We start from the raw sequence: 17,090 nt of genomic DNA, 5'->3' as shown, positions 1-17,090 counted from the left end.
ATTATAGATAAATAAATCATCCAACACAAACATCTATTAGAAGATAGACTCTATAACTTTAATACAAAAATTTGACAAAATGATTAAATAGTATACTACCTTCAACTTAGTGATATTGATATTTTTTATAAGGAATGTACACATTCAACCAAGAGGAATTAATCAAAGAATTTTTAATCACTATCAACTATGTTAGTTTGTTCTTTGTTTTTCATGGTTTCTCTTCCAAATGAAGGTGACATTGACAAATTTAAACTACAACAATTATAGAGTAGTTATACAAAACTATTCAAAAACTATTATTCAAAACTTTGTACAAATAAATTCATTTTCCTGTTCCATATGTTGTACATACTTATGGAATTTAAAAGTTCACTCTCCATTAAGGCTTACATTACAAATACCAATGACTTCATCATAGAAATCAACCCATTGAGGAGTTGATGTGGTGTAATGCTTAATTTGTCAAAAGTGGGGGCACCTTAGGCATTATTTCTGTTGTTACCATAACATAAGCTTAATCTGGTTTTATGAAACAGAATTTGTGCAATTTCAAAATCACAAGAGACTAAGAGGGGGGGGGGGGTCGGCAAAGATTAATTCAAATATGTTATATGAATTAAGCATTGCATATATGAAAGATATAAGAAAATAATGGGACATAAAATGTTATTCAAACTAACCCAAACACTAACCTTTTTTTTTTTTTTCCATAGGTAGATAGTGGTGGAGGGGGGATGGTGGGGTTTGAACCACAAATATGGGACACCACAAAGAATGTATTTACCTCTAGGCTATCATTTGCACCCCTAAAAATTAATCTAGAAGGTTAGACAAAAGAATAATTGGAATTCCAAAAAAGAAAATAATCACAAGTTCCTCAAGTATCTATACATAAAAACATTAATAGCATAATGATGCTTTAGAGTAAATTATATTTTGTTTTATTCTTTTTTTGATATTTTCATGATCAACTAAGCAAAGTAAAAACTTACCAAAAAAACTCAGATTAACTAAAATTGTGTTGCCAATTCTAAGTTAATGAAGAGTAACAAAAGTCAATATCATTAAAAAATTTGGGAAGGAAAACAACAAAATCACTTCACATAGACTAAATGTAAGAATACCAAAAAGAAAAAGGGAAAAAAAAAAGTTCATTTCTATTTGTGCGTTTTGTTCACCTCAATGGTCATCCTATTGCTGACTTAACTTTGAAAATCTCTGACAAAAACAATCGATGTCTTCTCAAAATGGTGAAAACTAATGCTTGATTGAAAAATCTAAAGAACAAATAGTATTGAACTAATTTTTTTGTTGTAAATGATGGGGTGATCGTATCTAGAATGTACATCGGTAGATATATTGTAAAGCTTAAATAAAAAATGATTGATGTGTGAGTGAGAGAGAAATACGGTTGTGAAAAACTAAAAATTTGGAAGGGAAACATTGTAACTATAAATAAACGAAGAGACACAAAACTCATCTTTGGCTGTAGATTATTCTTGAAATTTTAATTGTATCCACTAAAAAGATAATGAACTATTCAATTTTAATAATTACTCGAAATTATAAAGAAGAAAATGAAAAGTTGAAATCAATTTGGGTAGCTGAATAGTCAAACATTTGTATCTAATATATAGTAATGTTTGTAATTTGAATATTTATGATTAGATATTTAGTTTAATAAGCCCACCTTATATCCATATCTTTTCAAAGAACACAATCCTTAAACATTCAATCTAAAATTAAGAAATGCAAGTCTTGAAACTTAAATATATTTTAATCCTTTATTAGTTAAAGATTTTATCTCGGTGAATTTGGAGAGTGAACTTTTAAATTCCATAAGTATGTACAACATATGGAACAGGAAAATGAATTTATTTGTACAAAGTTTTGAATAATAGTTTTTGAATAGTTTTGTATAACTACTCTATAATTGTTGTAGTTTAAATTTGTCAATGTCACCTTCATTTGGAAGAGAAACCATGAAAAACAAAGAACAAACTAACATAGTTGATAGTGATTAAAAATTCTTTGATTAATTCCTCTTGGTTGAATGTGTACATTCCTTATAAAAAATATCAATATCACTAAGTTGAAGGTAGTATACTATTTAATCATTTTGTCAAATTTTTGTATTAAAGTTATAGAGTCTATCTTCTAATAGATGTTTGTGTTGGATGATTTATTTATCTATAATCGGTTATTCAAACTAAGAATTCCACGTCATATGTTACTCTCTAAAGATCTTATTAGCTATATAGATGTTACTTTTGGATTAATGAGACAATATCACCAAAACATGACTTTTATATAATTATATCTAGATGATACTGCAATGTTATGATGGACAGGTTGGTCTTATTTTACTATATAATCTAAGTAATCATGTGGTTTATGAATTTGAAGAGTTTTTTATTGCGGGATTTATTCAAATGTTCATATGATGAAAAACAAAATTTGTTTTTTTAATATAATTTTATTTTATATTTTCACTTTCTGATATATGATTTATTGATTAGGAGAAAGAACGAAATATTGATCTATGTTTAGGAGAAAAATATACCTATAAAAGTTGATTCGCATGTATCTGTATAGTAATTAACAAAGTATATATGGTTACAACTTGGTCTAATAGTTCCCACACTATAAAATAAGAGATTACCTTTTTTATTGCATTGTGTTTCATATTTTTCCGCGCATTGCGTGGGTCTGCGACTAGTTTTACATTAAAAGTTGTTCCTCTCTTTACTTCAAAGGTGCTTGAGACTTGAACTTTTACAATGTTTCCTTTATATTTTTCACACTATAAGACAACAATATGACATTCGAGAATGGTTAAGAGACTATATTATTAATGTGAGGCAAATTTTAAATTTGAATAATGCTAAAATCTTTTCTTTAATACTTTTCTGTTAATGTTTTAGGTTTTGGCGTACTTGTTTTTCAACTTTCTTTATATCCGTACGTGGAGAGACTTTTTGGGGCCATAATGGTATCTCGCATTTCAGGGGTAAGTTTCCATAACTCCATAGTAGACCTGCACTTCACTTTTGTGTTCGTAGTGTATATAATCTTGTTTTCCACCCGTTTTTGGACTGCTTAATCCCATATGCAGGTTTTATCCATACCCTTGCTAGCAAGTTACCCATTGATAGCCACATTGAGCGGGCTTACCCTTGCCTTGGGGTTAAATTGTGCTTCTGTGATCAAGAATCTCTTATCTGTAAGTACATATACATCTTCAAGATCTCTTTTAATCACCAATTCACTACAGCAGAATCGAGTATCATTAACAGAGTGATATGAAGATGCTGAGATAAATTTTGATTACTAGAAATTATGCTTATGATTGTATTATAAGCTTTGTTTTTAAAGACTAACTACTGGCTTAATGCGAATTATTTAGATAGACATTAGATTGAAATAATTCTCTCAATGCATAAAAAATAAATTGTACATGTTCTACTATAAGGTACTATGCCAATGCACAGATTAATGTCAGAAATCAAATCAGCATTTGTTATGTTACTATATTGGATCGAAGATTTTTTGTTGTGTTCGCATTTTCTCGCTACCCATTATAATGTGGGGAAGGGTATATAAGTTGTAGGAGTTCATGTTAAACATGTTAAAACAATGCAGAAATCTGTAATTTTTCCCAAAAAAAAAGGGAACCATCATCATCTATGGAGAATGCTTGTTGCTTCATAAAGGACCCTATTATTACCGGCAACAGAATTGTTGCTTTTGAAAAATGTTATTGCATCTCTCTAGTTTCAACATTTTGCTATGGTCCATATCATTTATGGCATGACATGTCACAATCTATTTTATTGCTCAGTTTTGGTTTCATTCCATTTCAGGCCCTTTTGTAGTGGTACTTTGGGTTAAGTAATGTGTTTGAGCTTGGTGAGAGAGTGTTACTAAGTGTGTGCGCATGTTTAACAGTTAGTTTGTTTTTATTTATTTATTTTTTTTAAAAAAAGGTTTCATTTCATTTCAACCAAAATTTTCAAATCAATCTTGCAAATATAATGATAATTTTTTTTTTTTTTTATCTAGATATCTTAGTCATCTTGATTTTCTTGAGCTATTTGAAATAAAACAAAGAAATCTCTAGGCATTTTTCTAAGATTATAAGCAATTTTAAATATGCTCCAAACAAATGTCGTACAAAATTGATGTACGACACAATTTACTATTTAATTATTGTAATTTATTATTTTTGGTATTTTTATGTAAAAAACGTTATTTTAGGTTTAGGTGATTTATTTCCTTATTTTTAGGTGCATTTAATGCTTTTTAGGTCAAATTTGATTCCTGATATGGTTATGTATCAATTAAGAGTTATTTTAGAATATATTTTCTTGTCTGTCAAGTTTTATGGAGCCCTTAAATAGGCTCCTAAGTCTGTAAACATTTTTTAAGAGATTATTGAATAAAAATAAAAAAATGTGAGGCTTTGCTCTTCTTTTGATTCTTCACAAACTGTGAACTTATCAGGAATTCTTCTTTGTGGCGTTCAAACTTTATACCTTTGGTTCGTAATTCAATTATAATCATTGGGTCAAGGTCTGTTACTTATAACTTTGGTTCATGTTTCACTTCTAAACGTTGGGTCAGGGTTCTAGCAAAAATCTGAATTTTAATTTTCTTGAGCAATTATTCCAATATTTTTATTGGGTCTCAAAGCGTGTCGATTGAGGTTCGCATCATTTGGTATCAGAGCACAGGTTCTAAAATTAGTTTTTTTTCCCTTTATCTTTTGTTTCCTATTATCATCCTATCTTGTTCCTTTTGTGTTCTTTATTCCTCGTTCTTCTTTTGTGATGTGCACTAGGTTAAAATCGTGCACCCAACTCCAAAAAAAAAAAAGAAAAAAAAAAGAGATGGTAATTATTGAAAACATTGTGGAAGATTCAATTGAGGTCAAATATGAGAATGAGTCCACAACTCACAATCCTCAAGTCTCAGTTGATTTATTGAAGATGACCATACAATATGTTGATTTTCTTGGAGTAGAAAATTTTAATTTTATTATGAACCCTTTGTTGATTGATGTTGCAAATAAATTGAAAGTAGATGAGAAGAAATTTTATGCTACACTTTATGAAGGATTCAAGTTACAAAACCGGATCAAGTTACTAAAGCATTCAAAGTATTTGTTTATTTGGAACAGAAGATTTCTAAAAGTTCAATATGGGTAAGAGACACCCTTGAACGTTTAGACCCCAAATTACAAAAATACCAATTCAAGCTTTATATCAAACAATTAATGTGCGAAACATGATAATAAACTTATAACATAATTGGTAGACAATCTAAGCCAAATATAAACACATTCACAGTAGTAAATATAAGGCAAAAATAAAGAGAAGAAAGATGCAAACACACGGACAACACACGATGTGTTATCGAAGAGGAAACTGAAGTCCTCGGCATAAATCCTCTCCGTCGCCCCCCAAGCGGTCAATAATCCACTAAAAAATGTAGTTGGGATACATGAACAGCAATAGACCTTCCAAGCCTAATCTACCCAGGTACCTAAGCCCTCCAAACTTCTTGCTCCAACGAGGTTGCGTCGAACCTTTTTCTTTTCTAGCTTACCGGATTCCGCTACTTGACCATAGCATCAACCAATGTATATTGGTTCCTTCCAAATTGCTTCCCTCAATACTGAATAAACCTTCTCACAAACGTGGGTGTGGTAAGATAAGGATTTGGTAAAAGACCTCTCAAGGGTATGACAATGGAGAGGAAGAGAGTAGAGGAATTTGTAGAGTTTCTTAGATGAAGATTGGGGATGAGGCAATCTTGTTTTTCTCTAGGGTTTTCTCTCACAAAATTCTCTCTAGAAGCTCTCTACATTTAGTGGGTATAAGGGTTTATATATAGTGAGGTGAGATGAGAATATGAAGAGACATATTTTTGCCAAACAGGGTAAATTGACGGCTTGGTCTCGCGGCTTATCCAAGTCGCGAAATCAAGTCACGACATAACGACCTGGCTAGCCTGGGACTTTTGTCCTGTAGTGCGACAGCTGGTGTGACCCCTTAGCTTCCCTGCGTCCATCTCACGTGCCTGAAGTTGGCGACTTGCAGTCGCGAGCCACCCGCGAGTCCTAGCTGCGAAGCTCTGCTTCTTTGCACATACTTGAGTTTTTCTTCACAACTTCTCACACACTACCCTTACAATAATCCCACCTAAATACAGGGTTACTAAGTGCTTAAATTACAAGCAAATTGGCACGGAATAAAGTCAATAAGATGGTTGATAATTTTCAACCTTACAATCTCCCCCTTTGGCTATTCTGTGACAAAACCCTAAAACAAACTCTAGATTTAACGCGTGAGTTGGGAACAGTTGGAAAACTCACTCACACCTAACTCTAGAATCAGCGAAACTTTAGAACCATAAGAACAAGTAACTCCTAAAACACAACAACACAATAAGTTCATTGTATACAGAAACTTGTAATGCATATGGAGCAAGCACAATGTGATCATGCACAATGGAATAAAGCAGTAAACCATGGCAAGACCAAAACAGGTAATCACTATAGCCAAGTGATCACAATGCTCATTCATACTTGGAATGAACATCCGGACATTCAAGACAATAGACACAAGGAAAATTGCTTGAATGATCAACACTCAACCAATGTACAGTACACGAAGTATGTGCATCTAGGAAAAATCCTACAAGGGCACAAGAGTGACAGTACTTAGAAGAAAATGCAAGACATTTAGTTGGAAGTACTGATTTAACTAAGCACAAAGGCTGCATAAAGCATGGCACAAACCACAAAGGCCTACAAACGTGCAAAAACAAACCCTTAAAGCTTACATAAGCAACATGGGTACAAAAAAAAAAAAAAATATAAAGAACTGAAGCTGAATAACATCCTATTATATATGCTGAAATAAACAACTACCACCACAGTATTTTGAGTTATCAAAGTTTTATATACAAAAAAACAAATGAAAAATAAATGATGAAGAAATCTCCCCCTCAAAACGAGCACTCCCCCTCAAGAGCTGCCCTCAAAAATTCTCCCCCATTTTGACATGAATTGCCAAAGGGTCAGTGTTGCAATTTTGTGAAAATGCCATCAACTTAAGCTGCCAAGACATCAATTTGGCCCTGCATAGCGGCCAATCTCTCCGACTGCTTTCTCTGGCCATCACTGAGGGTCTTCTCCACTTCCTCAAGATGTTTGTGGAGGTTATCAAAGAACATTTTCAACTTGTCAGGCTGAGGAGCAGACTGTGGTTGTGTAATGCTTGGTTGCTGTGAAGTATGGATGGCATGGACAGGTGAATCTGGCTCAGGAGTAGAAGAGTTAGCAGAAAAGAGATGTGCACTCTTTGGAGTTTTGGATGAATGACTCCTGCTGGCTTGTAGAGTGAACATAGAGATTGGTTGAGGACAAGCAATCATGTTCCCAACTGAGGGAGGAGTAACACCTTCTCTTAGAACGAATTTCATAATAAGACTACAGAATGGAAGGCACCCTCGTGCTACTGTTCGGGTTGCTGTCTTTCTTATGATGTGATAAATATGAGCACAGATGTTAATGATGGTGCCTGTGATGAGATCACATAGAAATTGTGCCCTTCCAAGGTTTATATACACCGCGTTGGTCAATGGATAGAGGTTTGTAAACATGATCAGCTTCAATGTTGTCAAATCAGGTGAAAACTTGGTAGTACTAATGGATGTGCCGGCACTGGAAATGTCATGGTCAGGACCAAGAACTTGGAGAATGTCCTGAATCACTGGAGTACGATCATCATACGGAGTTAGATCGGCATCCGCAGGTCGTGTGATTTTGAGAAGGTCAGCTATGGTGTCTGGACTAATGATGAACTCTGTTCCTCTTACCAGACAATGTAGTTCAGTCTCAAGATCAACTGTGTTGGCAAAACACTCCTTCACTAGTTCAATCATCGGATCAACAAAATTTCCAAATAATGCTGCCCAATCTTTTGCCTCGAAGATCCGAGGGACAAAAGTGGTGTCCAAAGTGTCAAATCTGACCTCCCTTGGCTGCTGCGAGAGCTGCCTTATCCCAAGTGGACTTAGGATCCATTGGCTTGGTCCAACCAATCTCAATCGCATCTCAAATGGTATCATCTATAGAGCATAAAAATGTTCTCATTCGGACTTTCTAAAATGCATAATTATTACCATCAAAAACTGGTGGAACAGTGAGAGATTGAGACCTATCCATCTCAACAAGGGGTCAAGGATCACACTCAGGTATTAAAACCACAACAAGTGTACCCGCTCTGATACCAATTGAAAGTTCAATATGGGTAAGAGACACCCTTGAACGTTTAGACTCCAAATTACAAAAATACCAATTCAAGCTTTATATCAAACAATTAATGTGCGAAACATGATAATAAACTTATAAGAGAATTGATAGACAATCTAAGCCAAATATAAACACATTCACAGTAGTAAATATAAGGTAAAGATAAAGGGAAGAAAGATGCAAACACACGGACAACACACGATGTGTTATCGAAGAGGAAACCGAAGTCCTCGGCGTAAAACCTCTCTGCCGCCCTCCAAGCGGTCAATAATCCACTAGAAAATGTAGTTGGGATACATGAACAGCAATAGACCCTCCAAGCCTAATCTACCCAGGTACCCAAGCCCTCCAAGCTTCTTGCTCCAACAAGGTTGCGCCGAACCTTTTTCTTTTCTAGCTTACCAGATTCCGCTACTTGACCATAGCATCAACCAATGTATATTGGTTCCTTCCAAACTGCTTCCCTCAGCACCAAATAAACCTTCTCACAGACGTGGGTGTGGTGAGATAAGGATTTAGTAAAAGACCTCTCAAGGGTATGACAATGGAGAGGAAAAGAGTAGAGGAATTTGTAGAGTTTCTTAGATGAAGATTGGGGATGAGGCAATCTTGTTTTTTTCTAGGGTTTTCCCTCACAAAATTCTCTCTGGAAGCTCTCTACATTTAGTGGGTATAAGGGTCTATATATAGTGAGGTGAGATAAGAATACAAAGAGACATATTTTTGCCAAACAGGGTAAATTGGCGGCTTGGTCTCGCGGCTTGTCCAAGTCGCGAAATCAAGTCGCGACGTAACGGCCTGGCCAGCCTGGGACTTTTGTCCTGTAGTGCGACAGCTGGCGCGACCCTTCAGTTTCCCTGCGTGCATCTCACGTGCCTGAAGTTGGCGACTTGCAGCTGTGAGCCACCTGCGAGTCCTAGCCGAGAAGCTCTGCTTCTTTGCACATACTTGAGCTTTTCTTCACAACTTCTCACACACTACCCTTACAATAATCCCACCTAAATACAAGGTTACTAAGTGCTCAAATTACAAGAAAATTGGCACGGAATAAAATCAACAAGATAGTTGATAATTTTCAACCTTACAATTTCAGATATCAAAGATGAACTCGAGGATGAGTTTGATTCAAGTGAAGGGGTCTGATGTACGACACAATTTACTATTTAATTATTGTAATTTATTATTTTTGGTATTTTTATGTAAAAAACGATATTTTAGGTTTAGGTGATTTATTTCCTTATTTTTAGGTGCATTTAATGCTTTTTAGGTCAAATTTGATTCCTAATATGGTTAGGTATCAATTAAGAGTTATTTTAGAATATATTTTTTTGTCTGTCAAGTTTTATGGAGCCCTTAAATAAGCTCCTAAGTCTGTAAACGTTTTTTAAGAGATTATTGAATAAAAATCAGAAAAGGCGAGGCTTTGCTCTTCTTTTGGTTCTTCAAGAACTGTGAACTTATCAGGGATTCTTCCTTGTGGTGTTCAAACTTTATACATTTGGTTCGTGATTCAATTATAATCATTGGTTCAAGGTCTGTTACTTATAGCTTTGGTTTGCATTTCACTTATAAACGTTGGGTCAGGGTTCTATCAAAAATCTGAATTTTAGTTTTCTTAGGCAATTATTCTAATATTTTTGTTGGGTCTTAAAGCGTGTCGATTGAGGTTTGCATCAAAAAGTCAAGACAAAACTTTGGTAAAGTTACTTCAATGTTGTACATTAGATTCCCCAATCAAATTCAAATGCAGTTGCATTGAGTTATGAAACACAAAAAACTTAATCTTAACCGAGGACAATTAAATTTGATGTAGCTATTTGTTTGGATTTAATTGGAAACCTAATACATCGTGAATAAGGTATGTATCTAAGTTTTAACCTAAAGTTTCAGCTATGGGAGTTGAGGAGTTAGTTTTACCTAGATGTAAGTTAGATGAAAAAGATAGCATTTCGTCATTACCTAGTTTTATGTGTTGCCATTCAGCATACAACCAAATGAACCTGCAATTTTTATTTTCATTTATCAAACAATTTTTTTTTTTACATTAATTTTTCTTGTTACAATTATTACATGTCATACTATATCTATGCATAAATAATTTGTACTTTAATCAACACATGCACAGATCCCCTCACCTCATAGCAATTATGTTATATAGAATTTCTTTACAACCCACCCCCCCCCCCCCCCCCCCCTCCCCAAAAAAAAAAAAAAAAAAAAAATCCTGAATAGAATGTAGGCAAGTATAGTTTTAACTTATTAATAAGATTATATATTCCAAGGAAATAGGGTTCACAGTCTCCTTTTTCAGATTATGTATTTCTGAACTCCTTGATGTTTCCATGTAAGCAGGTGTCCATTATAACTGGCATGTTTCTCCTGCAAAATAGAGCTGTGGTATTTTTCTTTCCTTATTTTATTTAATTTAATTTCTTTATTATTGTATTTTTAAGTGGTGATTAAACCACAAAATGTCTTATGTCAATTGAATCCTATATTGACAATAGGATCCTAATGGCATTGCTATGACTTTAATGTCTCTATTCAAAGCAGCAGGTCCAGCTGGAGGTGGTGCCATGTAAGTGTCGCTTAAATTTCTTTGGCTTCTATTTTTATAGGTGATAGGCAAATTCACATATGGACGATGGATCACAATACGAGTTTAAATTAATAGGTCAACTAAAAGTTATAAACAACAACCTGAGCAATAAATGAAAATAAAGTTTGGCAAAAATAATAAAGAAAAACAATAGGCAAAAAAGAAGTAGTTTATGGTTAGCACGGTATTACCATTCATAGAAAAGAATCTTTTAAGTCACTTTGGATGGGTTCAAGTTACACACATTATTATTGTTACTGATATTACACCACTTGATAACTTTCTATGGGATGCAATATTTTGACTATCACTAAGTTACTAAGGAACAATTGAAGTTTTGATCTTATAGAGTTCAATTTTAGTTCTCAACCCATGGCCAATATGAGATAATTGAGATAATCGAGTTTGTGAATCAAATATTAAATAACATCTCATTAATATGAAATTTGGCATGAGTTAATAAACAACAAAACATGTAATCAAATGAAGAGATTTTAAAATATTAATTATATAAAAAAAATTATTAATTGGTGCAACAGCGACAAAGAATTACATATGTGTAACTTCATTCTTTTTTCATTTGTACAATGCCATTTTATATTGATTTATTTACTCCATAATCTCTTATGTAGGCATGATATTTTCTAATTCTCTTATGGAGGCATGATATTTTCTAATTACATCTTTCGTTTGGATATCTTGGTCTGTAGATTTTCATGGGCACAAAAGCGTCAAGATGCTGCTTTCCTCCCAGGTATTACTCAACTACGATTTTGATCCTTTTTTCTATACTTGTAAGCTGAACTGCAAATTTCAAAGGACAATTTTTTGTCTACACTTCACATTCCAAGGAGATTGTCATTAATTTCATAAGGATTTTAGAAAACTCATGCATGAATGCCCAAGGACGAGAGGCTACTGAAAAGAATCTAACTAAGGTTTAGAAGATTCTACAATGGTGTTCACACTATGAAACACTCTATGTGAAGCAGTGAAGAACAGAGAGCACAAAGAGAAACTTCAGAGAGAGACTAGAGAGAGACGAAGAGAGAAAATATTTCTGGAAAAGAAAATGAATGCTTACCCTTACATTACATGTCATGTACAGTATATATAGCTTACAGGATCTAGTAACAGACTAAGCTAATCCCTAAATTCTAGGGATGGATCCGTATAATGCGGAGGAAGCTTAGGAACCAACTAACACTTAACACACTTAACTGCCCAACTGATCTCAAGATTGTACAAAGTACACGGTATAAATGGGGCTCACTCACAAGAGCTAAAACGCAGCGTTTGAACTAACATTACAAGTCCTAAACGCAGCGTTTTATTTAAATACATTTACATTACATCATGAGATAAAACGCCATTGTTTGCTGTAGTGCTGGAACTAGCCATTGGGCATTTGTTGACTGGAACTAGCCGTTGGGCATCATTTGATCAAAACCATTTGTTGATTCAATGGTTATACGTTTATTCTTTAACAGCTACAACTTTAGGAAGCATAGGGTTTATTTCCGAATATAGACTCTCCTTTTATAGGTAAATGATGGGGGAGGAGATGAGATTCGAACCACATACATGAGGCACCACAAAGGCTATCACTTGAACCCCAACTCCCCTTATTTATGCTTCAATAAATAAACATAGAAAAAAAATAAAAAATAAAAAAGATTCAGCATACTGAATATGTGAAAAGTTTTAAGTGTGGAGTTTGATGAAATAGTAATCTTAGAGAGATCTTACTCGATCCTAACAATTTTTTATACTGAATAACTTCAAAATTTGTGTTGAAATATAGGTGACAATATGGTTTTCTTCGTCTCGAACGTGATCGAAGCTTTTGGAGTGCTGATGACCTTCAAACCATTTCTTATTGAAAGATGAATTCTATGATTAGAGAGAGATGGCTGTATTATATTCGAGAATAAGGGTAATCTTGAGCAGTGTCAATATAGTAATATACTACTTGTCAATGTTCGGAGGGGAAAAAAAAGAATGAAAGAAACAACTTAATCCCCATTTATGTCTTAGGTCACTGAAATATTTTAGACATTTTCCTTCTAATTTTTTGTAATCCATGTATTGTAATTAAACAATTATATCATGATTTAATAAGCAATTGCAGCATCAGATTTTTTTATTGTTTTTTGATGCCTCGATCACCAGTGGTTTTCTATAGAAGTCATGAAGACAGTCTTGAAGTAGGGAAATGGTGACATAATTGCTGTCAATTAAAACACCAAGAAAAATGGTTTGACTAAAATTTGTGAGTCCATGTAGTAGTACCGGTTATGAACATAGAACCAGTCCAGGGTCCAGCCACTCAACAAAGGCACATGAGTTTTCGAGCTTTGGCACAAATCGCTTATGAGTTCCTTATAAATGGGTTCAAAAAATTAAGTAAATTTTATTTGCTTGATGAAAATGATGTGAGATCATTTTTAGACAAATTGAGATGAGCAAAAATATTGGATTTAGCAAGCTCCATAGTTTGTTCTTGGGATGTCCACCATTGATTCTATTGGAATTTGGAACCCGATAAAATTAAGATCAAGTTATGACTAAATCCACCTTACGTCAATGATACCCCATCCCCTATTCCCTAGTCTACAGTCGTCGGGTATTCATTACTACAGAACTTTCTGCATGTGCAATTGAAACTTCTGAAAATTATTTTCAAACAAACAACAAAACCAAATCATTTTTCTTGGAAATATTTTCTGTTCCACCTAATCAAACAGAACCTAGAAGTGATTCCTAGGAACCTATAGGCATGATGCTTTAGTTATTTTGGGGAAAATGGGCTTTTGCCCTTAATTTTTTAAACTATGCAGCAATTTGTCTATGTTTTCAAACTATTTAGGTGTATGTCCCTATTTTGGAACTTGATTTTCTGCAAATCGAGTTCCCCTTGTAGCTTGAGTTTTCTTATTACCGATTGGTATTTCGAGTTTTCTTATTAGTGCTGATCGATATTAATTGGGAAATTATTAGTACCGATCGGTACTAATTGAAATCTGATTAATACCGGTCAGTATTAATTGGAACCTAAATAACGTATTAATATGATTTCCCTCTAGAAAATGCTCAAAAACCGTTACGATTTTTCAGTAGTGACTTGAATCACATTTTTGGCCTTGCAAACATTTGTGATTAAAAAGTGCCAGCATACAAATGTATTTGAACATTGTTGATGATTCTTTTTTCACGCCACATGGCATTACTTCATTGGCAACCCACGCCACATCAACATATTATTGATTTTTGGGTAAAACTCTTTAAATCCTAAAATAAGCTTGTATCTTATTCAACCGCATGGATTGGATTCACATGGCCCACAAGATCATCACTTCAAGAGGTGGATTCATGGCCCCCATTTCCTCTTCGTCAATTGGGCTTATGGCTCACGACATTAGCAACATCAATATATGGATAGGGCTCAAGTAATGAATCAAAACTCACGGCCTATATTACCTCTCTCATATTCATGGAAAGTGGCTTCTCCAACAAAAGCCCATATATACACAAAATGACAGCAAAGCCCAAGGTACGTTATCTCATCTTCGACTCATGATCCAAGCTGATGAGTCTCTTTGGGGAAACTTTGGAAGTCGTGGTTTGGAGGGCCAAGAAGTATGTTTAGTAAAGTTCTAGCGGCTTAAAGTTGATAAAAGAAATATGTTGCTTGGCATGTCTTCTCCAACTTCCTGAACTTTGACGAGTCAGTGTGTAGCATGTAACATCTGGTAAGCCTCTCTTATCACATGAACACGTAAAATTATAAAACTCCCCATTGTTCTTTGACTAAAACTTTGTTAGGTTCTAAAGATTTAGGAATTTATGTGTTTAGAACTCTAATTTGTACTATTGGTAAACCATGATCAAAACAGGTTATTTAATCTTGTTTAGGTGTGCTCAAAGTTGTGTTGTTTATGTAAAGTTGGAATCAAGTTGATGCAGAATTCACTGTGCATCTCGGCCTGGCTTGATTGATCGAAGCTTAGGCTCGATCAATCGAAAATTGGGCAGATGCGTTTTTCTGCAGAATTTCCAATTCAGTCCTAACTCCTAAAACGTTTAGGGTTTTATGTTTTTGCTCTAGGTATTTAAGGCAAACCCTAGCCATGTTTTTAGGTTGCTCATATTGTTGTTTTGTGTAAATCTCTTGTGAGTCTAGAGGAGCTTTCCTTTACGCAAAGTTTAGGGTTTTTTAAGGAGGAGATGTTATCTATACCTTGATGATCAACTCAGTTGCTGCCGTTGGAACTTAAAGATACACAAGCGGGTGTGCTTGTACTTGCTGGAGAATCCAAGAAAGAGGGAGTCCGTGGTCTCGGAGCTTACATGTGGTCGTGTCAGTAAGTTCTACTAGTGGGTAGCAATAAGAAGTCAAGCGTGGGGGTTTGTAAGTCTTATTGTATGAACTTCGATTTTTTCAAGATAGTGGATTCAAGTTTACCTTAGGGATAGCTAAGTTAAATCCTCCCCAGGTTTTTACCGTGTGGTTTCCTGGGTTATCATATCTCTGTGTTATTTATTTTTTCGCTGCTATATACTTGATATGATTGTTTGATTGTGATAACCTAGATTTGCATAATTTGGCTAAGTTAATCACTTGGCTAATTAACTATGTTAATCCAGTTGTGTTAAGGGGTCTAAAAATCGTTCAAACTTAATACTCATTGTATAACAAATACTAAAAAACTCCAGCCACCTAAATGCTGACCAAATAATTATTCATTCAATCTTCAGCTATTCCTATACGAATTTGGAAACCTAATCATATTATTTCGCATAGACTACATTACTACTTTCAGCTAAAATCCAACTCAAACACATGGCCAAATCTGATTGGCTATGTTTAAACTTGAAATATAAAATATTCATAATATCTTTAAGGCCAAAACGCAAAACTCACCCTCTAAGTTTCACCACTTTTCATTTCAGTCTTCTAAGTTTGGTTTTGTCATTTCAATACTCTAAGTTTCATTTTTTCTCAGTTAAGTCATCCGTTAACAATCCGTTAGCTTTTGTCGTTATCCTACCTAAACAATGTTGTTTTTATCAATTATTTAATTTATTATTTATTTACTAATTTTAAGAAAACATTAATTTAATAATAAATAAATAAAACATAAATTATATTAGGACGTCGTATTTGGTCCTTGGAGATAAAAATTGAAAGACCAAAGTTGACTCCCTAGCTCGATACTGAGAGACTGAGAGGGAGAAAGAATGGGAAAATGAGAAAGAGAAAATAGCCTGGTCTAACACAGCAAGAGTTAGATCTAGGCAACTACAAAACATGCAAGCTTTCTTGAGACTTGAGAGTTGAGAGTAAATAAGAAATTTAAATTACAATCACATATCATCATATCACACAAATCATTAACCAAGCGATTGAAGGAGGAAAATCAACAATCAAATTGACAGCGTTCCCAATAGCTCCACTTGAAATAAAATGTCAAATCTTCACTTCTAAAGCCTAAAAGATACATAGATACCACCTCACTGTGAGAGAATTGCTATGTGAATCTAATGCCTAAGATACCACCTATACTACTACTAAATGAATTGAGAAAGCCACTTGAAACCATCTAGATACTGCTTGGAGTAGTATGATTTAGCCACAAAAACCTCAAGGGGACGGGCATTTGCTACCAGCTCTACATTACACTTCCCGGTGGTGACATTGATCAGGTGGAGCAAGGAATAACAGTCGTTTTCTGAGCAAGTAGATACATCTCTTGTTGCGCCTAAAATAGGACGCCCTTTCTTCATCTAATTTCTGAGTTTAAAAAAAAATTTAAGGTTTTCTTAAAATTAAAAAAAAAAAAAAATTAATTTTAATTTTAATGGCAGTAGCTAACGGATGGTTAATGGAGATTAAGAAAAAATGAATCTTAGAGGACTAAAATGACAAACCCTAAACTTAGAGGACTGAAATGAAAAATTGTGAAACTTAGAGGGTGAGTTTTGCATTTTGGCCTATCTTTAATATCCAGCTGCCATCTACCATAATCTGACCAAATATTCCCCTGCCAGCTGCTTGAGCAGAGCATTAAATGCTCTTCTTGCTCACCTAGATAAGTCACAACATAATGAGACCTTGACTAGATCTCTAAAGCTTCATTAACTATCAATTAATCATTCTATTACTTA

The 17,090-nt window shown here is 34.2% G+C and overlaps 1 protein-coding gene across 1 annotated transcript; it reads left to right on the top strand.

Moving 5' to 3' along the window:
* Positions 1-2,931: 2,931 nt before the first annotated feature.
* LOC112017359 (protein ZINC INDUCED FACILITATOR 1-like) lies at positions 2,932-12,971 on the top strand. Its single transcript, XM_024049814.2, has 6 exons — positions 2,932-3,013; positions 3,119-3,226; positions 10,676-10,720; positions 10,831-10,901; positions 11,633-11,676; positions 12,727-12,971. The coding sequence occupies exons 1-6, from the start codon at positions 2,993-2,995 to the stop codon at positions 12,810-12,812; spliced, it is 375 nt and encodes a 124-aa protein (XP_023905582.2). The 5' UTR covers positions 2,932-2,992; the 3' UTR covers positions 12,813-12,971.
* The last annotated feature ends 4,119 nt before the right edge of the window (positions 12,972-17,090 follow it).

This window comes from Quercus suber, unplaced genomic scaffold (assembly GCF_002906115.3).
Source record: "Quercus suber isolate HL8 unplaced genomic scaffold, Cork oak 2.0 scaffold_590, whole genome shotgun sequence".
NCBI classification, from domain to species: domain Eukaryota; kingdom Viridiplantae; phylum Streptophyta; class Magnoliopsida; order Fagales; family Fagaceae; genus Quercus; species Quercus suber.
This window is presented reverse-complemented; position numbering and strand designations above follow the sequence as displayed.

What these genes read in the sequence shown, in the direction of transcription:
- LOC112017359 (XM_024049814.2), top strand. Translation starts at nt 2,993, where the DNA reads ATGGTATCTCGCATTTCAGGG. An exon ending in CCAGCTGGAGGTGGTGCCAT is followed by an intron (nt 10,902 to 11,632) that starts GTAAGTGTCGCT and finishes CTTGGTCTGTAG; the next exon opens with ATTTTCATGGGCACAAAAGC. An exon ending in AGATGCTGCTTTCCTCCCAG is followed by an intron (nt 11,677 to 12,726) that starts GTATTACTCAAC and finishes GTTGAAATATAG; the next exon opens with GTGACAATATGGTTTTCTTC.